At 47.2% G+C, this 27,151-nt stretch overlaps 1 protein-coding gene across 1 annotated transcript in view; it reads left to right on the top strand.

Moving 5' to 3' along the window:
* Positions 1-6,834: 6,834 nt before the first annotated feature.
* The window catches only part of pcf11 (PCF11 cleavage and polyadenylation factor subunit), a 25,326-nt gene continuing 5,009 nt past the window's right edge, over positions 6,835-27,151 (top strand). The window contains exons 1-13 of the mRNA XM_034080067.1: positions 6,835-7,156; positions 9,332-9,457; positions 10,053-10,238; positions 14,039-14,287; positions 15,378-16,177; positions 16,411-16,582; positions 17,989-18,397; positions 22,333-22,479; positions 22,599-23,657; positions 23,713-23,714; positions 24,098-24,156; positions 24,241-24,365; positions 26,847-26,970. Coding sequence (XP_033935958.1) covers positions 7,001-7,156; positions 9,332-9,457; positions 10,053-10,238; positions 14,039-14,287; positions 15,378-16,177; positions 16,411-16,582; positions 17,989-18,397; positions 22,333-22,479; positions 22,599-23,657; positions 23,713-23,714; positions 24,098-24,156; positions 24,241-24,365; positions 26,847-26,970 — 3,614 coding nt within the window. The 5' untranslated portion in view covers positions 6,835-7,000. The remainder of the gene's footprint in view (positions 7,157-9,331; positions 9,458-10,052; positions 10,239-14,038; positions 14,288-15,377; positions 16,178-16,410; positions 16,583-17,988; positions 18,398-22,332; positions 22,480-22,598; positions 23,658-23,712; positions 23,715-24,097; positions 24,157-24,240; positions 24,366-26,846; positions 26,971-27,151) is intronic.

The raw sequence follows: 27,151 nt of genomic DNA, 5'->3' as shown, positions 1-27,151 counted from the left end.
ACAGTTCCATCAGATTAATGATAAAAACCTAGAGGACATTATTCAACTTCTGAAGCTGAGCGCAAGTTCAGACAGGAAGACCTAACACTCCGTATTGCTCGTCATGGCAATACTCGCTCCCTCCACTGGATGACAGGGAGCGCCACTCCTTAGCCAACCTATCACTTCCCTCCATTTACAAGCCTAATGATCGCACCTGTTAACCCCTCTATATCTGCTCTCCCCTTTCCTATCAGCTGTCTTCCAGGCGTCAACGCGCAACCCTCCTCCACCCCTTCGCCTCCTGCTTCCAACTCAGGGCCAAGCTTAACCTTCTCCCTTCCAACCGGACCTAACCACTTATCACCACCACCAGGTCTAGACCCAGGGGGGTTCATCGGAAACGGTTCTTTCCCTTCCCGAATGATGTCCTACTAAACCTGGGCCTAGTCGCCAAAACACATTTCATTCACTTGTTATAAACTGTCATCATTATGTTTCATTTATATAATGTGACCGATAATAAACATGTATTTCATACATCACGTCTCTCCTGATTGAACTGAAGTCCTCCTCCTGCTGCCTTGATATTATTCCAACAGGGTTTTTCAAAGATGTTTTTCGTTGCATGGCCTCAGAACTACTTCATATAGTAAACAAATCTCTTCACTCAGGTATTTTTCCACAGGCCCTGAAAACTGCAATTAAACCGCTCTTAAAAAAGAATAATCTAGATGCTTCAGTAATGAACAATTACAGGCCCATATCAAACCTCCCATTTCTAGGTAAGATCATTGAACAAGTAGTCTTTCAACAGTTGAGTAATTTCTTGCATTTAAATAACTGTTTCGATGTGTTCCAGTCAGGCTTTCCGATTGGCAATCAATGTTGATCTAATGCAGGAACACATCTTTCAGGTCTGCCTGTATGATAGGGCTCCCCGAAAGCAAACGGGTAATTCGAACGCTGGCGGCATGTGTACGGCTCCTTATGGGTACTGCAATTTCTGAAGCGGCGTTCCGGTGCTCTCCTTCGGCGCTGCACCCCGGTCAGACGAGACATATACCACGGGATGACACGTTAAGCTCGTGTTGTGTTCAAGGACCCTGACCTTGGCCAGGAAAAACAGGCACTCGCTTGTTTAATTATTTTGCGGTCTAGATTTCTTTCATTCTTTGCATGTCGTGGCTGAACCCGTCTCTGCGGCCCTGCCCTGGGTCTCGTCATGATGCTTCCCTGATGGCTTCCTCAAGATTGTAGCTGACATCCTCGTGGATTCATCTTCTCATCACAGACACATGCATTTCCTAACATCCGGTCTATACGCTGTGAAATGTATTATCTCTTGGATTTACACACGGCATCTGTTGCAGTCTGTCCGTCCTGGAGAGGATCCTCCCCTGCTGCTCTCCCTGAGGTTTCTCCATGTTCCCTGAGACTGTGGGTTTGCTCTGGAAGTGTTTCCTTTGCTTCATTGTGTGCACTGAACACCTGCCTGTACTGACCATTCTGTCCATTTTATTGACAACTTTAACTTTTTCTGGGACCGCAGACATCTTTTCAAGGCAAATGGAGTTTGCCTGAACAAGTCAGGAGTGAAATTGTTTATCTCTAACATATTCAACTGCCTGCGTCATCAATCTGTTCCCTCTGCCAAGGACGAGCGGCAAGAGGAATCAAAACAGGAGAAAGACACAACACATCGCTCAGAAAACCTTTGAGGACATTTAATAGCATTTAAATAGTTGTTTCGATGTGTTCCAGTCAGGCTTTCGTCCAAACCACAGCACTGAGACTGCTCTTGGAAAGGTCTTCAATGACATCCACTTAAACACAGACAGTGGCAGAACTTCAGTGTTAGTATTATTAGATCTCAGTGCTGCGTTTGACACTGTTGACCACAGCATATTACTAGACCGACTGGAACACTGGGTGGGACTTTCGGAAACAGTTCTAAATTGGTTTGAATCCTACTTAAAGGACAGAAACAACTTGGTTTCTATCGGTACATACACATCTGAGAAATATGACATGTGGGGTTCCTCAAGGCTCCATCTTGGGGCCTCTTCTCTTTAACGTCTACATGCTACCACTGGCTCAGATAATGAAGAACAACAACATAAGTTACCATAGCTATGCAGATGACACACACTCCATGCTCCAATTAAAACACTGAGTAAGTGCATTGGACAAACCAATGACTGGATGTGTCAGAACTTTCTCCAATTAAACAAAGATAAAACTGAGGTAATGGTTTTTGGAGCCAAGTCAGAACGTATAAAAGTTAGCGCTGAGCTTCAGCCTGCAATGTTCAAACCAACAGAGAGAGCCAGAGATCTAGGTGTAGTCATGGACTCTGACCTGAGTTTCAACAGTCACATTAAAACAGTTACTAAATCAGCCTGCTATCACCTAAAGAACATATCTAGGATTAAAGACTAATGTCACAGCAGGATCTGGAGACACGTGTCCATGCCTTTATCTTCAGTAGACTGGACTACTGCAAAGGTGTCTTCACAGGTCTCACTAAAACATCTATTAGGAAGCTGCAGCTGATTCAGAACGCCGCTGCTCGAGTCCTCACTGACACTAAGGAAGTGGATCACATCACTCCTGCTCTGAAGTCTTCACACTGGCTTCCTGTTCTGAAGTCTTCACACTGGCTTCCTGTTCTGAAGTCTTCACACTGGCTTCCTGTTCTGAAGTCTTTACACTGGCTTCCTGTTCTGAAGTCTTCACACTGGCTTCCTGTTCTGAAGTCTTCACACTGGCTTCCTGCTCTGAAGTCTTCACACTGGCTTCCTGCTCTGAAGTCTTTACACTGGCTTCCTGTGTGTCAAAGAATAGATTTCTAAATACTGCTGCTGGTTTATAAAGCACTGAATGGTTTAGGCCCAGAATACATTTCTGACCTCCTGCTAAATGATGAACCATCCAGATCTCTCAGGTCTTCAGGGACTGGTCAGCTTCCTGTCCCCAGAGACAGATCTCTCAGGTCTTCAGGGACTGGTCAGCTTCCTGTCCCCGGAGTCAGATCTCTCAGGTCTTCAGGGACTGGTCAGCTTCCTGTCCCCAGAGACAGATCTCTCAGGTCTTCAGGGACTGGTCAGCTTCCTGTCCCCAGAGACAGATCTCTCAGGTCTTCAGGGACTGGTCAGCTTCCTGTCCCCAGAGTACAGATCTCTCAGGTCTTCAGGGACTGGTCAGCTTCCTGTCCCCAGAGTCAGATCTCTCAGGTCTTCAGGGACTGGTCAGCTTCCTGTCCCCAGAGTCAGATCTCTCAGGTCTTCAGGGACTGGTCAGCTTCCTGTCCCCAGAGTCAGATCTCTCAGGTCTTCAGGGACTGGTCAGCTTCCTGTCCCCAGAGACAGATCTCTCAGGTCTTCAGGGACTGGTCAGCTTTCTGTCCCCAGAGACAGAACTAAACATGGAGAAGCAGCGTTCAGTTATGATGCTCCAAACATCTGGAACAGACTCCCAGAAACCTGCAGGTCCGCTACAACTCTGACTACTTTTAAATCCAGGCTGAAGACTTTTCTTTTTGTCGCTGCTTTTAATTGAAACTGAGCCGTTGTGTTCATCAGTAAAGTGGAACTTCTGTGTGAACTATTCTTATCTTGCACTTTTTTATTCATGTATTTTTTCTTTTAATGTTTATTTTATTATCTTTTACTGTTTTTAAATGCCTTTGTCTGAATGTCTTTCATTTTTGTAAAGCACCTTGAATTGCCTTGTGTTGAAAGGTGCTATATAAATAAACTTGCCTTGCCTTGCCTTGCGATGTGAGGGTCTAAGGACAGAGGGTCTGAGGACAGAGGGTCTAAGGACAGAGGGTCTAAGGACAGAGGGTGTCGTTTTTCTCATACTGATATTCTGAACAATCTGTGTTGTTGTATTTGCTGTAAAGTGTCTTTACTGTAGGCTATTTTTATTATATGTACAGCTCTTTGGCTCCACCAAACATCCTTTATAAATGTGCTATATAAATCAAACTTGATTTGATTTGATGTGTTTATAAATTACCTCGAGGGTCGTACAAAATGGTCTCGTGGTCCGTATACGGCTCGGAGGCCGGAGGCTCCCCACCCTTGATGTACGTAGACACATTGTGCCTCTCCACCTCTGTTCCTAATATATATATATATAATATATCTGGCTAGCTATAGCTACTTGCTAACGGTTTAGCTTGCCCCCGCGATTCAAAGTAGCGTCAACGTAGCTGTATTTTAAATACTGTCACAGGATAGGTACCTGTCAGCCAATGAGACAGATGTTTATTTCCATGCAACTCTCTGGTTGGTCTGGTGTCTTGCCTCTGTTGCATTCACTGAACACGGGAAATTACAATTCTGCCGTCCTCTCATGATGAGGTTCAGGTAAAGCACGGTTAATGTATTATATTATTGAGGCAGAATTGTCCGGGGCTACAGAAAAAACATCCGGGGCTTTGGTCCTGTGTAATAACGTCATATTGCAGCTTGTGAGAGCAGTGCATTCATCGGTGTTCGTTTTAATGCTGCCAGTTTGTGGACGGCCTGTGTGTTGATGGGACTTCTCATGCTCCCTAAATGTTTCCTCTGCCTTTCGCCAGTTCTTAAATCCTCCTTTCACAAAACTCCCATCCCTGATCTCTTCTGCACTGACAAGCTTCTTTTCTATAGCAGAGCAACAGAAGAAGCACACTGCATTATCCCTTTCTCTTATAGTGAAGCTTTTTAGAGACTGCTTACACTAAAATGCTAACTCAAAAATAGTAACTCAAAATAAAACTTTTGTATTGATTTGTTTAGTGAACTTTTTGGCGTTGCAGTTACAACTCTCCGCCAACAGATGGGGGTGCTGCAGCCCCCTCAGCACCCCCCTTCCTGCGTCCCTGAGTTTCACTTTCCTTTTTATTTCAATTCCAACTTTGGTACTAAAGAATCTGTTTCTCTTTGTCCACGTTCATAAAGCAAAGCAGCAGCATCAGAGCACGGAGCAGAGTCTCCAGATGAGTCCCTCGTTCTTATTGAACATCCATGTTGTAGTCCGCTGTATAGAAAACTGTGGTTTCCATGGTTTCCCCACAGCAGCAGATGCACATTCAGGACGTCTGCTGGCGCATCGTAAACACGTCGGATAGTGAAAGTGCAGTCGATTCTCTAAAGTACCGCAGTCTCTTCTCCTAAGTCCTTTTGAATTCTCCTATCCACTATCCCTTAACCCCGTGACCTTTCACTCAGAGGTCAAGGAATAGACGATAGACGACAGGTATAGACGATAGGGATAGACGTTAGGAGCTGATTTTTGGACTATTCGACTGCAACCCTGGTCTAGAGAATTTGAGCAGCTCTTATCATGGCTGCCACTGAGGGTCATTTTACTCCGTTAGGAAAGCTCTTAAGATAAACTGACAATTCGACCGCACCCACGCTTCTGCCTCGTGTTCCCTGTGTTGGGAAACATCTCTTCCGTTTCTTCTTCCCTTACGTAACAACACAACACTCCTTCGATCTTATTGGCTCATTTATGTGACCGTTAATTCATCGAGCCAAGGTTGCGGTTACAATTACAATTCGACCGCACCCTTGGCTCGATGAATTCTCCTATCCACTATCCCTTAACTCTGTGACGTTTCAAGGTTCAAGGCTTTTATTGGTCATATATGTGCATAGCTACAGTGTAGTTATGACGATGAAAATCTTAGGTCGACTTTTCTCATAATTTTGACTTTTCTCAATATTTCGACTTTTTCTCATAATTTAGATTTTTCACATAATTTTGCCTTTTTTTCAGATTTTTTACTTTTCTGATAATTTTGACATTTTTATCAGATTTCTGAATCTTCTCATAATTTTGACTTTTTCCCATAATTTTGATTTTTCTTGGATTTTTTCTGAAGTTTGACTATTTCTCAAAATGTTGATTTTTTTTTAAGATTGCGGTTACAATTAAAATTCGATCGCAGCCTTAGCTCGATGAATTATCCTATCCACTATCCCTTAACCCTGTTACGCTTCAAGGCTTTTATTGGTCATATGTACAGAGCTCCAGTGTAGTTATGACGATGAACATCTTAGGTCACAGGCCCTCCAACAGAGCAACACAATAACACTGACAATCAGAACAAATAGTGCAAGTAAATAAAAAATAAAAATAGTAAAATAGTGAAATAGTGCAATAAGAGTCTAAGTGATTGGAATATGATATATTAGATAAATAATGTCTAAGTTGCAGCCAGGTGAATGTTATGGATGTTGTTTCAAAAGTTCACACGTTTCACACAGGGGTCAAGGAATAGTGGATAGGAATAGACAATAGGAGCTGATTTTTGGACAATTCTTTCGCAACCCAAGATCCCGGTCCACCAAGGCGGCCTGACACCTGCCTGACACGAGCCAATGACATTCAAGTGACGTCACAGCTCATATATAAACCCTTCCAGTGCTGCCGTGTGCAGCCTCATCTTGTTGTTGTTGGAGATGAAGATCAAGACGACGGTTGATCAAATAAAACACCGAAATGGTTACGTTTCCCAAAATAAGGTTTCCCGGGTCTGATCACAGCTGTTCCTCGTACTCGATGTGTATTTTGTACATTGTGTAACTTCTACTTCTATCTTTAATAATTTATCAATGCTTCTTCATTAATGCTAAGCTATTTTTGGCTCTTCTTTACTGTAACAATGTACATATGATATGTCCGCTCTGTGGGACGAATAAAAGGTATGCCGTGTCTGATTGGCTAATTTGTTTGACAGTTATTTTATTAAACCAATTAAAATCAAGATTCCGGTCCACGTGACCTCACACGAGCCAATGGGATTAAAGTGACGTCACGGCTCATATAAATACCCCTCCTGTGACGTATGCGGCCTCATCTCGTTGTTGGAGGACGAAGAGCACGACGACGGTTGAAACTAAAATCACCTCGAAAAAGCGGCGACATTTTGTTGTTTCCCTCCGAACAAGTGTCTCTCATGAGTCGACGGACGGTGTGCTGATGGTTCCTAGCGGGCTGCAGTAAGCTTCCAGTGGGTGTAATGGCGGATAAAGACGCCTGCAGGGAGTACCTCTCCTCTCTGGAGGACCTGACGTTCAACAGCAAGCCGCACATCAACATGCTCACCATCCTGGCCGAGGAGAACCTGCACTTCGCCAAGGAAATCGTGGCTATTATTGAAGCGCAAATCAGCAAGGTTTCTATAAAAAATATACATAGAATAACACCTCCAGATGTTTGTGTGTAACTTTAGGCCTTGAGTTAGCAACATGGCGGTTAGCACGAGCTAGCTTTCAGTGCCACATTCCGTTAGCATTGTTGTTAGCAACGCGACTAGCTGCTTTTCTGTGTATTAAAGTGATAAATAATCCGTTTATTACTTATTTATTTGGCTCTTAGATATCGAAACATAGTGTTTTTAACAAGCTACATTTGTCGTAACTCGCGGTACTAATGTATAATGCTCTCTAAGTTGCTTTTTGAGTTAAAATCCACCGTAAAATGGCGAAGTGAGGCCTAGTCTCTGATGTGTCACAATAATAATACATTGTAGTTTTGGGACTTTTATGAAAATCTGTATTTTTGAAGATAGATGGATAGTTTATTGATCCCAAATGGGGAAACTATTTTGTATTTCAGTGTGTTTAGGCATTAACCTATTTAACAAGTATAAACTTAATAAAGTAAAAATAGCAAATGTTAAAATATACAGTAGAAAACACAAATAATACACAATATGAAATATAATAGTATATAGATAGGTACAACTTTCAAACAAAGTAAAACAATAAGTATATAAACATCTACAGTATAAATGAAACGCACAGATAATAACATGTGTATTAAAGTGATCAGTAATCCATGTATAGGTTATTTAGTTGGCTTTTAGAAACCACAGTATCTTAAAGTCGCTATCTGTTAAATCTAATGCTCATTTAGAGCTAATTTCTATGCAATTATATGAATGTCTTGAAATGAAATGTGTTGTAGCCAAATACCTGTACACACCTGTACACTAAACTAACTATACTGGACACACTCATAGGCTACAGGTGTATACCCGAGTACACAGCTTTACCAACATCCTAAACACGGAGCTATGTTTCCTAAAGCCATGATTTAAAACCTCTATTGAAACATTTAAATAGTGTTCAATATTTAGTTGACTTAACACAGAGGTTTATCTGTTATTAAAAGTTGTATTGGTGTTAATTAATTCGTCCAAAGTCACAAAACACTGACGCAAAGTGCCCACACTATGGATGTAAAAAGGACATTAGAAAACAAATCACTGATAAATATGGCTGTATGTCTACCTGGTTATACAGAAGAGGACATCACTTAAGCAAGGAATTAAGGACACATGGGTCGTCTCACAATACCCTTAATATAGGCAAGGCAAGTTTATTTATATAGCACTTTCTATATAAGTGCTTTATAAAATAAAAATGAAAGACATTAAGCATTAAAAAAGAAAAGCTAATAAAATAAACATTAAGGAAAAATACATGGATAAAAGTTACAGTGCAGTCTAAAATATGAATAGTTCAATTAAACATTACAAGTTCAATTAAACATTACAAATATATAGACATTATATACAGCTTAAAGTCCACGCGTTGCTCGAATAGACGTGGCTCCTGTGTCCTACCCGTCCCGGCATGAGAGAGACTTTTACGTTACGGTGGATTTTGATTTGTGCAGCCGTCAGATTTATTTAAAGCATGCGTCACATTATCTCCTTCGTATATCTGCTGATGTTCATGTTAATAAAAACTGTCCACACACACGTCTACGTAAAGCCACAGTAACAGCAAGTCTCTAGTGAATCTTGATTTGCTGAAATGTCATTGAATGGTTAAAATGTTTATAATAAAAAATGTGAAATGTGCTTTTTGTCATTTTTTATTTCCCAGTGTAATTTCTTGGTCGGTGTCCAGTGTGTGACACACGGTGTTAAGCTGCTCGCTATGAGCGCGGTTAGACTCACTAAATGCTCCTGAAGGGCTTCTTCCAAACAGCCCTGCGAGGGGTTAAAACGTAACATAAAACTCACCGTGTGTGAGCGTAAAGAGGCCTGGGTGAAGTACAGAGGGCGCTTTGAAGGGCGCTCTCTGGAGGTAAACGGGTCACGGGCGCTTTTTGTTTTACCCACGTGAACCCGAAGAACGTTTTTGGATTTTATCTCAAAGGACTTCCTGCATTTCGGTTCCCGACGAAGACTCTGGACTGCTGGTGTTTCCCTCCTCACTGACTCTGTCCTCCCACGTCTTGATATCCCTCCACGCAGCCAGTTGTGCTTTGTTGTGAAATGTTTTGCTTTTTAACCCCTTGTTGTTCTCTAAACTTGTCGAGTTCTCTATTGCTCCAGGCCCCGTCCGCCGAGAAGCTTCCCGTTTTGTACTTAGTGGATTCCATAGTGAAGAATGTTGGAGGAGAGTACCTTGCAGTGTTTGCTAAAAACCTAATCACTTCATTTATATGTGTCTTTGAAAAGGTACAGTTCTCTTTGCTGCTGTTTCAAATCACACATTCACATGAAATCTGTCTGTCGCTTCGTGTTCCCTCTGCGTATCAAGGGGCCATTCGCCCCAACATTAAAACGACTTCTCCCCGATTACAGAGTGGATGTTTTCTTCCCTCGGCTGCAGAGTGTGGGCTTTTCCTCAAATATAACCCCCCCCCCCCCCAATATCTAAAAATCATGAAGCATTGAAGATAAAGCAGTTTCTTGTAGGGTCTATTTTCTCTCTGTATCCCAGGATCTCAATGTAAAACACATTTCTGCTTAAAACAAACCTTTTTAAAACGTGTCTTCAGTTAATGCAGAGGAATCAGAAACCTCCAACGTCCACCAGTAAATGTAAACAACGTCCACCAGTAAATGTAAACAACGTCCACCAGTAAATGTAAACAATAAAAAGCCTTGTTAAATAAGAGGCTTGTTTTTAATGTTGGGGTGAATTGCCTATAAACGCCTTGCTAATAAAAGGGAGGGTCTGTTAACGCTTCTTGCCATATCTAATGGAGCTAAGTGTGTGTGTTGCTCGGTGTGTGTGTTGGCGCTGGCCCACTGTGTGCTGTGTCTGCAGGTGGACGAGAACACCAGGAAAAGCCTCTTCAAGCTGCGCTCCACCTGGGAGGACGTGTTTCCTCTGAAGAAGCTCTACGCCCTCGACGTCAGGGTGAACGGCGTCGATCCCGCCTGGCCAATCAAAGCCCTGCCGCCCTCCGTCAGCAACGCCTCCATACACGTCAACCCCAAGTTCCTCAAGCAGGTGTGTATCTGCCGTGTACACACACACACACACACACTGAACCCCACGTTCCTCAAGCAGGTGTGTATCTGCTGTGTACACACACACACACACACTGAACCCCACGTTCCTCAAGCAGGTGTGTATCTGCTGTGTACACACACACTGAACCCCACGTTCCTCAAGCAGGTGTGTATCTGCTGTGTACACACACACTGAACCCCACGTTCCTCAAGCAGGTGTGTATCTGCTGTGTACACACACACACACACACACACACACACACACACTGAACCCCAAGTTCCTCAAGCAGGTGTGTATCTGCTGTGTACACACACACACACACACACACACACACACACACACACTGAACCCCAAGTTCCTCAAGCAGGTGTGTATCTGCTGTGTACACACACACACACACACACACTGAACCCCAAGTTCCTCAAGCAGGTGTGTATCTGCTGTGTACACACACACACTGAACCCCAAGTTCCTCAAGCAGGTGTGTATCTGCTGTATACACACACACACACACACACACACACACACTGAACCCCAAGTTCCTCAAGCAGGTGTGTATCTGCTGTGTACACACACACACACACACACACACACACTGAACCCCACGTTCCTCAAGCAGGTGTGTATCTGCTGTATACACACACACACACACACACACACACACACTGAACCCCAAGTTCCTCAAGCAGGTGTGTATCTAACACACACACTTAATCACAAGTTATAGGAGCAGGTATGTTTATTTTTTCTTACACACACACACACACACACACTTAAGCACAAGTTATTTTAGCACAAGTTATTTTAGCACGTGTGTATCCGACACACAAGCATACTACATCCCAGGTTCTTAAAGCAGGTATCTACTGTACACACACACTTAACCAAATGTTATTAAATCAGGTGTGTATCTCCTACACACACACACACACACCCCCAGGTACGTTCCGTATTGTGAAACTCTTTTAGCGTCTACTTAAGCTTTCATAAAGTGCCAGGATATTATTTAAAAACATCGGTATTGTGCAAATATTGACCGATGCCGTAAAGGCGAAGAGCTCGAGCTGTCGTGTGAGTTCAGGAAATGACATCAAACATGCAGTGGTTCTCAACTGGTGGGTCGCGACCCTGAAGTGGGTCCTTTTTATTTCATACAGTTCAATTTGGATTCTAGAAACGTGATCAGTTTACAGCAGGGCGGGAGCCTTTGTCCTCGAGGGCCATTTCAGTTTCCACAGCGCCCTCCGAGGGCCGTGCCGATAAACCCTCCCACCCACTCCCTGCTCTCCTGCCGGGCAACCTCTCAGTCCAGATGTCTTCTACTTTCATTGTTTGTTCGCTTTGGAGAGAGTGGCAGGCGTAAGGACCGGCAGGCCCTCGTAGCCGGGGCCGTGCATTCCAGGGATTTAATGAACTTCAAGCTGAGGAACACACGTGTGCGTCGTTACCGCAGGAAGACGAGCCAGACAGCGTCATGTTAAATACGTGACATGCATTAAAAGATGATGTATAACAAATAAAAAGTCACAAAATAAAATAACACGTCCTGTAACAGTTCTACGGATTTAGCAGCCAGGTATATATTAGTTATTAACGGCATTGCACTTAGTTTGTTGGTATTTAGCTGTGTGTGTGTGTGGTATTTTGAATAGCAATTTAGTTAAATTGTTTCGTTTATCAACGCTACGACACAGCGTTTCGTGAGTCGATGTCGTTGTTGGGTGAAAAGCAAAAGGCTGTGGAGCGCGCTCCTTCACGACAGACTATCGCGCCACCGAACCATTCACCAAATGTTTTAATACCAGCGGTAACCGGGCAACAAACAATCTTCAAATAAAAGAAAGTCACCGGAGGAGTTAAAGGAGAGGAAGAGGAGGAGGAGAAGAGAAGAGGGAGAGGGCGTTTCAGCCAGCTCGATTATCCGGCTGAACAAAACGTGCATCTATCAAACGGGTTAGTTTCCACAGACCTGATGGAGCAATGCTTCCTGTGGAGGGAACCAGCAGCTACTTCCTGGTCTCAGGACGCGTCACTGCAGCTCTCAATATGATGCCAGGATAAACAAGGTTTTCTGTCGGCTCTGTGCATCCATGCTGACAGCAAGTGAAGAGTAGACCATAGAGGTATTGGCTTTAGGGAAGCGTCCCAGCAGGTTAGGAGAATGAAGCCGTGCATGACATTAAGGATTTTGGGAGATTGCCCTGAAAAATGCGCGTGGACGAAGTGACGCACGAAGGGTTTGGGGGGGCCTCCCCCATAGAACATTTAGATTTTTGCAGATCTTAGATGCTGTCTGGTGCATTCTCTAGACCAGTGGTGCTCAGCCTGGTCCTAATCAGGAGCCACATTGACGAAAAAATATTTTTGCAAGAGCCACAATCCAAAAACGCTCCTTTCCTCCTGAAACCATTGGTCAAAACACTTTCCACCTGATGAAGGCAGACGCCTTCATCAGGTGGACACAAGTAGAAAACATTACAGTCAGTTATAACTGCCAAAACAAACATTATTTACACTATTCTGGCCCCTGTTAAAAATGTTTGTAATGTTATCTACTGTAAGTTGGTCGAACGAATGCCTCCTCATCCGGAAGCTGACCGAGCAGACCCGAGCAGCAGTCGAGAGGAGCCGAGCGCATCCGCCAAGCACACGTCAGAGTTCCCGTTAGCCGGCAAATCTAAATATCTTCGGTCAAAATGATTTCCCTTTAGAGCAATACCGCTTCAGTTGCGCCACTTATGTGACAGACCAGAAGAGTCAACTCTAATGTCTAACACGTGGAGAAAGAGATGTCCTGGATGGGTTGATGGTGCGTTGATCTGTTGGTAATGCCTCAGGGTTCCGGTGGGCATGTAAACACATGCATAATGCTGCGCTATACTTTGCGGCCTCACCCGGTTGCTTAGCGACACTTATTGTTCAGGTGTCTTTTAATAAGCAGGTAGTCTATCATTAGCTAGAACTAGCTGGATCTGATCGATAAGGACATAAACGCGAGTGAAGTCTAATCTGACGGGAGAGAGAGATCAGCTGCTGCGGTGAGCGGACAAAACACTTCAGGTTAGAATAACACACGTAGCTATGACCTCTCAAACTACCGTAACGAGTTATAGAGATGTTTAGTTTTACTGTCGAGTCCCTCACTACTGGATCCGCGAGCTGCATGATACTGGCATAATGGATTGCCCGATCGGGCACCCAGCAGGTGAGGCTTCATTGCCCGAGCTAAACACTAGACGGCCCGGGGCCATCGGGCAGTCCTTGATGTCGAGCCCACTAAGGGGCTAAGGTTCTAATCACATCTCTGACTCCTGATGACAGGAAGGCAGAAAGCGCGTTATGCAAATAATAATGGCAGACATTTTTCAACAATGACCACAATATCATTATTTTAATAAACCAAATATGAACAATTGAGGAAAATGAGGAAGAACTGATGATTAAAATGTTGTAGTAATGTAGTTTGTGCATACATTGCTATGGCAACAAATGTGTTAATTTTCTTCATTATTAGTTGATTTCTTTGGACGGATGCTCCGAGCCGGAGGTTACAATGGTGGGGCCAGTGATAACACAAGTCCACCTGCCCAGAGGGCCAGTGGCAGTTTACCCTTAATGTCTACCTCTGGTGGTGGGGGGGGGGGTAGGGGGGGAACTGGGGGCTGTGCTGGTTGTATAGTCTGACCGCTACTAAACTGCACATTGAGTGAACACAACGGAAACTAACACCAGGTGAACATCCGACATTCTGCATCCACTCTCCTCACTCTCTCTCCTCACTCTCTCTTTCTCTCCAGTCTGATGATGCACTCTCTCCCCAGCCGACTCCCTCTAAACCTCCTGCTCTTCAGGCTGCGCCCTCTCCTCTTCAGGCCACGCCCCCTGCTCCTCATGCCCCGCCCCCTGCTCTGGTGACCCCCGTCCTCTCCTCCAGCCTGACGCAGGAGTCTCTGATTCGTCAGCAGCTTCTGGCCAAACAGAAGCAGCTGCTGGAGCTTCAGCAGAAGAAGATCGAGCTGGAGCTGGAGCAGACCAAAGCCCAGCTGGTAGGAACACGTGTCATTTCCCATTCCTCTGTTGGTCCCTGAAGGCATCAGGTGTCAGAAAATAAGCTCTTGTTTATGATACTTACGGTGCGTTCAATACGGACCCAAAGCTATTTTTGGTCCCACAAGTTTCCAGTGATTTAAAGGTCTCCTAAGTCCGCTCTGTTGTGTCAAATGCCCCTTTCACACCAACGCGGTTCCAGGGCCGGTTCGGAGCTTGAAAAGCACCGGTTTTTCATGTTCACACCGCAGCGGAGCCGCCTCTAAGCTCCGGAATCCGCTTCGTTTCAAGCACCAAAAAGTTGTCGGTCTAGAAATCAAGCACCGCTTACGTCCCGCTTACGTCGGAGGCATCAGTTGTAATGTTATACCAAAGTAATGAATGCTGCGAAGCTGGGTACGTTGAGCTTGGCGCATGCACAGGCTAACAACAGCTAGCTCCAACGCCATCGAATAGGACGTATATTTACCTTCTTTCTCCTACGGAATCGTCGTTGATGATGATTGTAAAGAACTTTTGAATGTAGCATGTAACGACTGTAAAGTTGGAAGTAAAGTCGTTCCATTTCGTTTCGACAGAGCAAAACGAGTAGCGCTTCAATACAATCGGACATTGTTGTTGTTGTCGATGTGAGGGGTTTCCGCGCGGTTTGGCTTTATGAAGCAGGCACGCAAACGGTTACGTCCAGTCGGGCTCTGAGCGGTGTGAACAGAGCGGGAGCTGAACCGGTTCTGAACCTGAAAAGCTCTAGCATGGAGCTAGAACGGGAGAAGCCTTGGTGTGAAAGGGGTATATCTGTCCTTTCTGTTGTTGTTGTCTAACTCCTCTCTGTTGTTGTTGTTGTCTAACTCCTCTCTGTTGTTGTTGTTGTCTAACTCCTCTCTGTTGTTGTCTAACTCCTCTCTGTTGTTGTTGTTGTCTAACTCCTCTCTGTTGTTGTTGTTGTTGTTGTCTAACTCCTCTCTGTTGTTGTTGTTGTTGTCTAACTCCTCTCTGTTGTTGTCTAACTCCTCTCTGTTGTTGTTGTTGTCTAACTCCTCTCTGTTGTTGTTGTTGTTGTTGTCTAACTCCTTTCTGTTGTGTCTTCAGATGGGGGGGTTTGTGATGCCCCCTGCAGTCCCGGTGAAACCCGGCCCTCCAGCTGCTCCGGGGGTCCGTCCCTGGCTGCCCCCCCCTCAGCCCGACCCCAAACCCCCCACCAGGGACCCCCGTATAAACCGAGCCGCCGGAACCCCCACCGGGAAGAAAGAAGGCCACGCCCACACAGGAAGTGCTGCTGTGACACCGGAGAAACCCCCACGACCCGAGAAGCCCCGGACCCCCCGCAAAGAGGCGCCAAAACCCCCCCCCACCACCACCACCACCACTCCCATCACGAAAAGCGTCCAGATGAAACCGAAACCGGCGGAAAACGAGACCAAAAAGGACCCCCGTTTGAAGAAGAGGGGAGGTGGGGCCATAAAGGAGGAGGAGCCTAAGAAGAAGAAGGAGGAGCCTTTGAGAGGGGGCGGCAACAAAGGGAAGCTTCTGAACGGATCGAAACACGAAGAGGAGAAGATGGAGTTCAAAGCAGGAGGCAACGCTCGCACCCACGCCAGGAAGCGTTCCCGCTCGCCCCCCGTCTCGCCCCCGAAGAGGAAGGAGCGCCGCCGGACGCGGAGCAGCTCCCTGTCCCCGCCCCCCCCCTCGCACAAACCAGGGAAACCCCCCCGACGCGAACCAGAACACGGCAAGAAGAAGAGCCAATCGGAGAGCCGGAGGTCCAAGAGGCCGGTGGAGGACCCCCTGCACCCCCCCCACCCCCCCCGAGGCCACGACGGGGCCAAGGAGGGCAAGGACGGCCCGGCCCCCCCCCACCGCTGGAGGAGCGGCTGGGAGGAGAACAAGCAGTGAGTCAGCACTTCATTCAAAACTTTATTTATAACTCCAGTCTGGCACAGATATAAGATTCAATGAGATGGAACTTTATTATTATTTATGAAACACAATAAAACCGATAATTGGGCGAGTCTGTGATGTGAGATAAATAATGAGTGAGTTGCAAAGTTCAGGTGTGGAACAGTCTGTGATGGAACTGTGTTGTTGATGTTCCTTATTGACCCCCCTCCGTGTTTCCTCTCAGCCCGAAGCCTGAGGACCCCCACCTGAAGCCGGCTACCCCCCGTCACAAACCCTACAGCACCCCCACCCGCCCCCAGACGCCTCGCACCGCAAAGCATCGCCTCAGTGTTGACGCCAACATGCAGATCCCCGAGGTCCTAAACTCCGTCTCCAAGAAGGACCTGCTCAGGAGGGTGAGTCCCAAACACCCCCGCCCTCGACAACGTGAACGCTTCTTTACCGTATCGCCCCCAATACGAGGGGTCGTCTTGTAATCGGGGTCAATGCGGTAGATCTCATGGGGGGGGGGATTTAATCGCAATTGTTTTTAATTTATTTCTATAAAGATACCTGTGTATTAGGGCTGCAACAAACGACTAATTTGATAATCGATTAATGAAACGATTAATCGATTATTCGGATCGTTAAGGTTTTAACTGTACTACTACTTATATCGATACTGCTTATCGATCCGGTACTTTTAACGATAGTATTAACGGTTCTTTTGATAAGAAATAAGGTAAACTAACTAAACAAATTGTGAACAAAACTAACATCGCTTTTTATTTTAATTAAATGCATAATATTTCACATCAAAAGAAACAACAATGTTTTAACAAATCGTATTAAATAATGTGATGACAGAACTGTAAACAGAATAGCTGAAACTTTAACAAACTAAATAACTCAGTTTCCTCTAATCATTAACCCATGTTTGTATCATTGAGTTAGCTCCGTGTGTTGCTGCGAGCATACAGAACACCTGACGTGGAACCGTTCCTCGTGGACGGGGCTACAGAGCTGCTGGAGAGACAGTCCAACGCGGTGCATTCCTCCGTCTGAGTGTGGAGCACTTTTGATAAATGTTTAGACAAACTGCTCGTGTTACCGCCCTTACATGCTAAACTCTTATTGCACTTTTGGTAACGAGTATTGTCCACATCGAGACGGCTATAGTTTAACCACAGCTCGGAGCGCGTTCTCTCCGCCATCTCCTCCGTGTGTGTGTGTGTTGCTGCATGTAGCAGCTGCGTGTGTGTGTGTAAACTGCCCCGCCCCCTCGCAAGCAGGCGGGGGAGAGATCGCTCGTCTGAATTGGGAAGATCGAAAATACATTATAGACGCATTTTGTAGTCATATTGCATATTAGAAACGGAGTTGGTGACACTAAGACTGCGATATAATGTTTATGTAGCAATAATACACATGACATATGTTTTAAATGTTTCCTGTACCGATAAAAAAGAGCGATAACGTTGGAGCTTAACGGGGTGTAGAACACATGTGATGACGTCACCAACGAATCGACGACTGAATTAGTTGCCAACTAATTTGGTAATCGATTTTAATCGATTAAGTCGATTAGTTGTTGCACCCCTAGTGTGTATACCCTCTGTGTGTGTGTATATCCTGTGTGTATATCGTGTGTGTGTGTATACCCTCTGTGTGTGTGTATACCCTCTGTGTGTGTATACCCTCTGTGTGTGTGTGTGTGTGTGTGTGTGTACCCTCTGTGTGTGTAATCACAACAGAGTGGAGAAAGACATTTCCCTGTGAGGCATTAATATAGTATGTCTCCCCCCCCCCCCCCCCCCCGCAGGCCAGTAAGCGTCTGGAGAGCGGAGAGATTTCTCAGGAGGACTTCCTGAACATGGCCCACCAGATCAAGCACTTCTTCCAGTACCAGGAGGAGAAGCAGCGCCCCGACAGCTGGGATCCCCTCAGTGGTCTCCCCAGACCCCCCCTCACCTCCGGGGCACCCAGACCCCCCCTCGCCTCCGGGGCACCCAGACCCCCTCCCGCCTCCGGGGGCCCGCGACCCCCACCCGCCTCCATGGACGCTGCCGAGCTGTCGTACTACGAACACAAGTTGAAGCTGAGGAAGACGCAGGTGAACCGGAGGGCGGCCGGAGAGGAGTGGGAGGGAGACGAGAGTCCAGAGGAGGGAGAGGGAGAGGGGGAGGCGGATCCGCCAGGGAAATACAGCCGGGGGCCCCGAGACAGACCAGGTGAGTGAGAGGGGGGACCAGGGTTACCATGGTTACCATTAGACCGGACAGATGGGGAAGACGGTTTATAGAGCGGTGCAGGGATGAGGTTTCTCTGTAGTTCCACTCTTTGTAAGCTGCTGTTCCCGCCACAAAAACAAAGGGGTTTCTCCACAGGTCACATGACCAACAGAGAGGGGAGACGGGTCACATGACCAACAGAGAGGAAACCCAATAACAGTAGAGGGTGCCGTGATGCCGTGTGTCTGCTGTTCCCTCCAGAGAAAGGGATTTCTCTGGAGGGTTTAGGAAAATAGCTCGAATTAAGGTCTGGAAAACAAAGCCGTTTGATAAATGCACGTTTTGTAAACTCCACATGTCTACTTTTATAATGTTCGAATCATAACTCTAATGTCCAGCAGCAAAATGCCAACGTGATGCTCGAGACCAAGGGTATCCCACTAAAACTCAACGAGGTCCAGTTAGAGAACATGTCCCCAAAGGTCCGGAACATCAACATGTCTAAGTTGCTTCATGAAGTAGTGTGATATATATTGAAGTAGCTTTATCAACGTCTGCATGTCATCAACAACGGACTGCCAATCAAACAAAGAAAGCACAATTAAAAAACAACAACATTTATTGTCTATTAACATTGAACTAAACAGATATACAGTGAATACTGTGGATATGTGTAATGTTTTAGAGAGAAGAAGAACTACGTGATATAAACAAACAACACATAGCGTGTGCGGTAGCTCCACCTTAGCATGTGTTCTTTGCAGGTGTGTGTGACGTGGTGTTCACAGCAGTGGATAGCAGCTTCCGGCCCGGACACAGTTTGCACCTCACCGTCACTTCCTGTCTATCCTTCGGATGAACTCAAAGTAATGGGCAGACCTCCACCCCTCGAGAGTTATCGCTGACTCAGCCATGTTTATGCAGCACTGCGCGTGGAGATGTGGACGCGCAAGTCGCGCAGATTACGTACATATAAACCTACAAAGTACTGATATAGTAAATTAAAAAATAATTATTTCTGTGTAGTTGTATATTGCGATAATAACGTATGGTTGTCACAAAATCCCACGGCACACCCGGACTTGCCTCACCGCACACCGTTTGGGAACCACTGGGTTACAGGGATGCAACACAGGTCTGGTGAAAAGAGAGAGAGAACTATTGGAAGCAGAAAAGAAACGGCGTAATATACCGTCTGACAAAGGCCTGCGCTGTCATGCTTCAAGTAACTGCTATTCTACACAGATCAATACGAGACAGAGATGTTATAAATCAAGGGGTTTTATTATTATTTACAGCAGGGGGGGGAGAGAACCTTTCTCCTTTCAATTTGTACAACATCCTCCGAGGGCCGTACAAATTATTGAACCCCACCTCTGCTTTAAAAAACTAAAATCACAGCCCATTCATTTCGCCTTTCTTTCATGCTGTGCAAAGAAACAGCAACCAATCCAGATATCTCACCATGACTCACGCACGCACGTGCACGGTGTGGCACGAACACCAACACAGAAAGATATGGACACAAGATGTGTGCAAATGTATTTAGTATCTTATCCATGTGAACATGATTTAACTGGGGGGGGGGGCTAACCTCCTCTAGGGGGGTCCGGGGGCCTCACCTCCTCTAGGGGGGTCCGGGGGCCTCACCTCCTCTAGGGGGGTCCGGGGGCCTCACCTCCTCTAGGGGGGCCCGGGGCCTCACCTCCTCTAGGGGGGTCCGGGGGCCTCACCTCCTCTAGGGGGGTCCGGGGGCCTCACCTCCTCTAGGGGGGCCCGGGGCCTCACCTCCTCTAGGGGGGTCCGGGGGCCTCACCTCCTCTAGGGGGGTCCGGGGGCCTCACCTCCTCTAGGGGGGTCCGGGGGCATGCTCCCCCGGGAAGATTACATATTGAAGTTGAAAGCATCAATCTGGTGCACTTTGAGAGCAGCATGAGGAGATCATGCTGAAAGCTATCTGATTTCTCATCACTTAGCACTCCCCTCTCCTGCGGCCTGGCCCAGGGTTCTGTTTTAGCCCCCCTTCTCTTTGCCCTGTACATGCTCCCATTGGGCCGCTTAATTAGCCAATCTGAAGGTGTCTCGTATCACGCTACGCAGATGATATCCAGATATACTTCTCCTTCAAACCTGTCAACATGGAAAAAGTAAACACCCTCATCACATGTCTGTCTGCAATTGAGGAGTGGATGTCAAGAAACTTCCTACAGCTCAATGCATTGAAAACGGAAGTCTTGATCTTGGCGGCTGATAACATCGCCTCTAAGGTAGCAAGCCACCTGGGTTCATTCAGTGGTAACATCAAAAACCTGGGTGTTACCTTCAATCAGTCAATGCTACGAGACAAACACATAACACTTCTGACCCGTACCTGTTTTTTCCATCTCAGGAACATTGCCACGCTCAGGGGGTTCTATCCAACGCAGAACTGGAGATGGCTATCCATGCCTTTATTTCATCCCGGCTTGATTACTGTAATGCTCTGTTCTCCTGCCTCAACACAACATCAATACACCGGTTACCACAGGTCCAAAACGCTGCAGCCAGATTACTGACTCGGTCCAAAACAACATGCCTGGCTCCCTGTCCATCTCAGAACCCAATTCAAAGTACTGGTCTTCACATATAGAGCTGTCCACGGCCAAGCCCCAGCCTACATCAATGACCTGATCCACCCGCACATCACAACCCGGGCCCTGAGGTCCTCTGAGCAAGGCCTCCTAAGCGTGCCCCGAACCAGGCTAAAGACTAAGGGTGCCCGTGCCTTTGAGGCGGTGGCCCCAAGGCTTTGGAACAAACTCCCCCAAATAATAAAAACCTCGGCCTCAATAGAGATTTTTAAGGGGCGGTTAAAGACCCACCTCTTCCGACAGGCCTTTGGGTCGTCGGAGGAGGTGAGTTAGTGGCTGTCTTCTTTTTTAAATTTTTTTATTATGGGTGTTTTGTCATATGTTTTATCCTATGTATTACCTGCTGCCGTTTTATGCTACATTTTATAGTTGTACTGTGAATTGTGTCCTGTGTACTGTAAAGCACTTTGTACATCCGTGTTGAGAAGGGTGCTATATAAATAAAGTTTTACTTACTTATCTATGGATACATCTCTCAGCACCAGATGAAACAGAACTGTAAGCAGATTTTTTAGTCTCATTAATAACTATAATGATCATATCGGTGTGCCTTAACCTCACTGAGCTGAGGCTATGTGAGCCTCTCAGGAGATAGCTCTCTTCCACCTGGTTGTAGAAAAGCTCTTTAAATGCGTTAGCATAGCTAGCTAACCAGATGCTAACAACAACAGATCGCCACTGTGCTTACAACTAAAGACACAGCCACGCAAACACTGCGCATGTGTACGGCTCCTTATGGGTACTGCAATATCTGAAGGGCTGGAGCGGCGTTCCGGTGCTTTCTGTCAGCACTCCTTTCAGACGAGACATATACCACGTGAAGACACGTTACGCTCGTGTTGTGTTCAAGGAACCTGTCCTTGGCCAGGAAAAACAGCTACTCGCTTGTTTAATTATTTTTGCGGTCTAGATTTCTTCTTTTTTGAAGTGAGAAGTTGTCCGTCTGTCGGACTGACTCCCTCCCCCCCACCCCCAAAACGAAAACTCTTCGGTTCTCCACGAATTACAAGTAATCGGCATTTAAAAAAAAGCGGGAGGCTCCCAAAAATCCCCTATTAATGTATTGATTATAGCTCCGGGTCCGCCTGTTGCCGCCCCCTGCTATAAAGGAGCGACAGCAAGTCCAGCAGCACGACTTCAACGTCACGCCGACTTCAGATCCAGATTCAAACACAGACTCTAGATGGAACGAGTTGAAGCGTTTGTCTGAACACTTTGCAGGAGGCAGGGACTGGCTTTCAAGCAGAACAGAAACTAACTCAGGAGTGTTCACGTCTAAAACAACGTGTTTTTAAATGTGCTCAGCAGGAGAGAGGAGGAGTAAGGAGGCGGAGGAGCCGCGCCCCCCTCTCGGACCAATGATCGAGGAGTATAATCACGGGAAGGAATTCCCAACTCTGAAGAGTCTGCCGGGACTACGGTTCAGGAGGAGAGCAGACCCCCGGGAGCCCGGTGAGTCTCACACACACACACACACACACACACACACACACGATTGTGCATGATTCCTCAAATCAAAGGACCTGGCCCTAAGGCGTGATGGTATTGAGTAACTCTGTGTGGCCCCCCAGCTGAGAGAGAGTGGACGTCTCCTCTGACGGAGCGGCAGCGCCTCAGTGAGGAGAAGAGTGGGTACGAGGCCCCCAGGAGGTACGACCCCCGCCGCCCCGAGGCCCCCCCACCCTCCCAGAGCCCTGCTGAGGGGCTCCGGTTTGAGCGGGAGCGCCTTTCCCCCCCGAAGGACCCCGAAAGCCCCGCCCCCCGCTTCGAGAGCCCCACCAGTGAACACTCTGACGACGGTCCCCTGGAGCCCCCCCCCTCTCACCTGCCCCCTCCTAAATCCATCCTAAAGGCCCCTATCCGCCCGCTGCCCTCCGTTCGACACAGCGACTCCCCGGGACACACCCCCCCTCAGGACGGAGGTGTCCCCCCCCCACCACAACGCTACGACGGAGGGCCCCCAGCTCCCACAAACCGGCCCCCGGCGGGATGGTTCGAGGGCGGGGTGCGGTACGACGACCCCCCACGCTTCGATGGGCCTCATCAACCAAGCCGGTTTGAAGCTGGGGGGCCACATCACTTTGATAGCCCCTCCCACCCTCCTCACGGGCCAATGAGAGGCTTCGAGGGCCCCCCCCACCCTCAGGGCCCCGGGAGGTTTGACGGCCCCCCTAGATTTGACGGCCCCGGTCACTTTGAAGGACCAATGAGACGATTCGATCCCCCCTGCCCTGGTCCAATGGGCTTCCAGCAGCGGCCCCTGCACTTCGACGGCCCCCCCAACCAGATGAGGTTTGACGGCCCGATGCGGTTCGATTCCCCCGTGCAACAGGGCCCCAGATTTGACCTCGGGCCCCACCAGGGGGGGCCCCCGCACTACGAGGGCCCCATGAGGTTCGGCCCCCAGCACAACATGCAGCCCCCGATGAGGCCGATGGCGCCGCCCCTTTACGACGGACCCCTGGCCCCTCAGCAGAACTTCAACATGGCCCCCCAGCCCATGAACCCCCAACAGTTCCCCATGGCCTTCCCTCAGCCGGGGGGGAACTTCAACCTGCAGCCGGCCTACAGCCAACCGGGCCCCGGGAACTTCTACAACCCCGCGGCCCCCGCCATGCAGCAGCCGGTCAGTACATCACATTCAATAACACCCACTACATTTACAACCTTCGGAACATTTAGAAGATGTAGTAGTATTAGCTGGAGTAACAGCGTTTGCAGCGTTAACAGTATTATTAGTAGCAGTAGCATTAATGGTATTAGTTTTAGTGTTACTAGCAGTAGCGTTAGCAGTAGCGTTACTAGCAGTAGCGTTACTAGCAGTAGCGTTAGCATTAGCGTTAGCAGTAGCGTTAGCATTAGCGTTAGCAGTAGCGTTGGCATTAGCGTTAGCAGTAGCGTTGGTATTAGTGTTAGCAGTAGCGTTAGCAGTAGCGTTGGTATTAGCGTTGGCATTAGCGTTAGCGTTAGCGTTAGCAGTAGCGTTAGCAGTAGCGTTAGCAGTAGCGTTAGCAGTAGCGTTAGCAGTAGCGTTAGCAGTGCTCCCTGCTCACCGTCTCCTGTGTTCCAGATGCTGGGGGCCCTCGGTCAGCCCTTCCTGCCTCAGAACTCCGTGCCTTACGTTCAGAGTGAGTCTGGTTTTAACACATTATCTCAACTGATTTTATCCCATAACCTCGTCTGATTAATCTCGTGTCTGTTTGCTTCGTGTCTGCAGCCCCGGCCCCCCCCCCCAGAGAACCACTTTGGTCAGGTTGATGTGAACGACCTGCTCAATAAACTCATCTCCAACGGCATCATCAAACCCTCGCTGCCCGACGCCCCCCCCACCAGCAAAGGTGAGTGAGATTATGAATCCAAACTATTAGTTAAACATCAGCGGCTGCAGAGTAGAAAGGATGCTCAGCAGCTGCAGAGTAGAAAGGATGCTCAGCAGCTGCAGAGTAGAAAGGATGCTCAGCAGCTGCAGAGTAGAAAGGATGCTCAGCAGCTGCAGAGTAGAAAGGATGCTCAGCAGCTGCAGAGTAGAAAGGATGCTCAGCAGCTGCAGAGTAGAAAGGATGCTCAGCAGCTGCAGAGTAGAAAGGATGCTCAGCAGCTGCAGAGTAGAAAGGGCAATTCTTCTGACCTGAGCTCCTCCAACAATGCAGCATATACAATACAAGTGAAAAAAGTCTTTAAACATGTCAATAGAATATGATGTGTACAAGAACATAATGTACATTAAGACAACTGGGGGCTTTCTCCCACAAGCTGGGGGCTTTCTCCCACACGCTGGGGGCTTTCTCCCACAAGCTGGGGGCTTTCTCCCACACGCTGGGGGCTTTCTCCCACACGCTGGGGGCTTTCTCCCACACGCTGGGGGCTTTCTCCCACACGCTGGGGGCTTTCTCCCACACGCTGGGGGCGTTCTCCCACACGCTGGGGGCTTTCTCCCACACGCTGGGGGCTTTCTCCCACACGCTGGGGGCTTTCTCCCACACGCTGGGGGCTTTCTCCCACACGCTGGGGGCTTTCTCCCACACGCTGGGGGCTTTCTCCCACTAGCTGGCGGATTTCTCCTACTAGCTGGGGGCTTTCAAACTGGGGGCTACGCAGAGTTTTTCCTTGTCCGATGTGAGGGTCTAAGGACAGAGGGGGTCGTATTCCTTACAAACTGTTGAGTCCACTGAGACTAGTGTTAATTTCGTTGACTAAAACTATGACGAAATATGTTCGTCAACGACCTTTTTTTCCATGACGAAAACGAGACTATGACGAGACGGCACCGATGGCAGTAAACAATAACTGTAACGAAATCATCATGCCATGCAATATCGTTGACGAAAAGTGACGAGACGAAAAAGTAGTTTACTAAATAAAAACTATGACAAAATCTCTCTTTACTTTCGTTGACGAAAAATAAGGAGACGAAATATTATCAAAGATAACGTTACATCTCTGATAGTCAGTTTTTCTCCCAGCAGTTACATTTCCGGTGCTGCGGCTGGGCAGCAGCTGTGTGTGCTGCGGCTGGGCAGCAGCTGTGTGTCTGTGCTGCGGCTGGGCAGCAGCTGTGTGTCTGCGCTGCGGCTGGGCAGCAGCTGTGTGTCTGAGCTGCGGCTGGGCAGCAGCTGTGTGTCTGTGCTGCGGCTGGGCAGCAGCTGTGTCCGTGCTGCGGCTGGGCAGCAGCTGTGTGTCTCCGGCTGGGCAGCAGCTGTGTGTCTGTGCTGCGGGTCTAACTAACCTCATTCAACAGAAAATAAAATGGTAACAACAGTTCAGCGCGAGTGAGTGATAAATTGTGCACTCGACGGGTAATAATGGATTATGACGGAAATGTTACGATCCTGTCCGTCAAAATTACTGACAACGAAAAAGTCTAAAGCCACCACTGCTTGGGAGAAAGAAACGATGTGATATTTGGGCCCTTTTTCGCTACAATGAGGCGGAGAAAAAAAGCGAATGCATTGTTTCATCAGAAGGGAAGTAATGTGGCCAAAACACAGCTGGTACAAACACCACCAACCAGATACTCTCTGAAGAGCTGCTCAATCATTCAACCTGAGTTTTTCATCAAATAAGGACGAGATATAATCCTATTGTGAAATAAGTTTGACTAAAATGACAAATTATTGGTTTTGGCTAGTTTGACTGAAATGTTCTATAATCTGATGACTAATGAAAAACTCATTGACAAAAAGTAGACTAAAATAGTTAGTTTTCTTTGACTAAAATGCTCAGACTTTTAGTCGACTAAAACTTGACTAAATAAAAACAGGATGAGGGTGATTAAATATGACTAAAACTAAAAAGGAAATTTAACGCAGAACTAAAACTAAATAAAAAATAGCTGACGAAATTAACACTAACTGAGACAAATGTAAAATGTGTGATATTGCGCTCCATAGAGAGGCGAAGTCCCGCCCATCTACTTCCGGTCCATGGGACCTTATTTCGGAAAAATCATGTTGGAGAGAGAGAACGTATCTTTCGATCCCGTTTGAATCGTGCCATGAGTTACACATGTGATGTTTGTCAATCAAAAGTCACAGTTTGTCGTAAAACTGTTGAAATATAAGACTATGAAAAATACGCAACTAGAAAGACTACAAATCCCAGAGTTGCGTAAGTGATGTCACAATTGTTTTCCTCCACTGAGAGATGGCTAAGATCAGCGCCATATAGATATAATCTATCTATACGGCGCTGGCTAAGATCAGATAACTTAACAAGATGCCCGTGTGCTCAGTGCCAGGCTGTTATCATGCCAGCAATGGGTCTTGGGACTTCGCCTCTCTGTTGATCGCTCTGACTGAGATGTTGTTGTCTCTCTGCAGAGCCTGTGCTGGTTCTCCCTGCAGCGCCCCCTGTGGCGGTGGAGGAGGAGGAAGAGGAGGCGGAAGAGGAAGAGGACGAAAACCTCCCAGACCTCACCGGCTTCAAAGTGGACCACATGAAACTGTGAGTGCTTCTCCTTGTGGTCAACGATCTGAAATAACGCGTCCATGTCGTCTGTCTCAGGCGGGAAGTATTTAGGGTTCAGTTTGTTAAATATCACGTCTCTGCAGGCGGTACGAGTGTGTGTGTGTGTCAGAGTATAACACCACGTCTCTCTGCAGGCGGTACGAGTGTGTGTGTATAA

The sequence above is a fragment of the Pseudochaenichthys georgianus genome, unplaced genomic scaffold (genome assembly GCF_902827115.2).
Source record: "Pseudochaenichthys georgianus unplaced genomic scaffold, fPseGeo1.2 scaffold_859_arrow_ctg1, whole genome shotgun sequence".
Taxonomy (NCBI): Eukaryota; Metazoa; Chordata; class Actinopteri; order Perciformes; family Channichthyidae; genus Pseudochaenichthys; species Pseudochaenichthys georgianus.
Note: the sequence above shows the minus strand (reverse complement) of the source record. Positions and strands in the feature narration are given on the sequence as shown.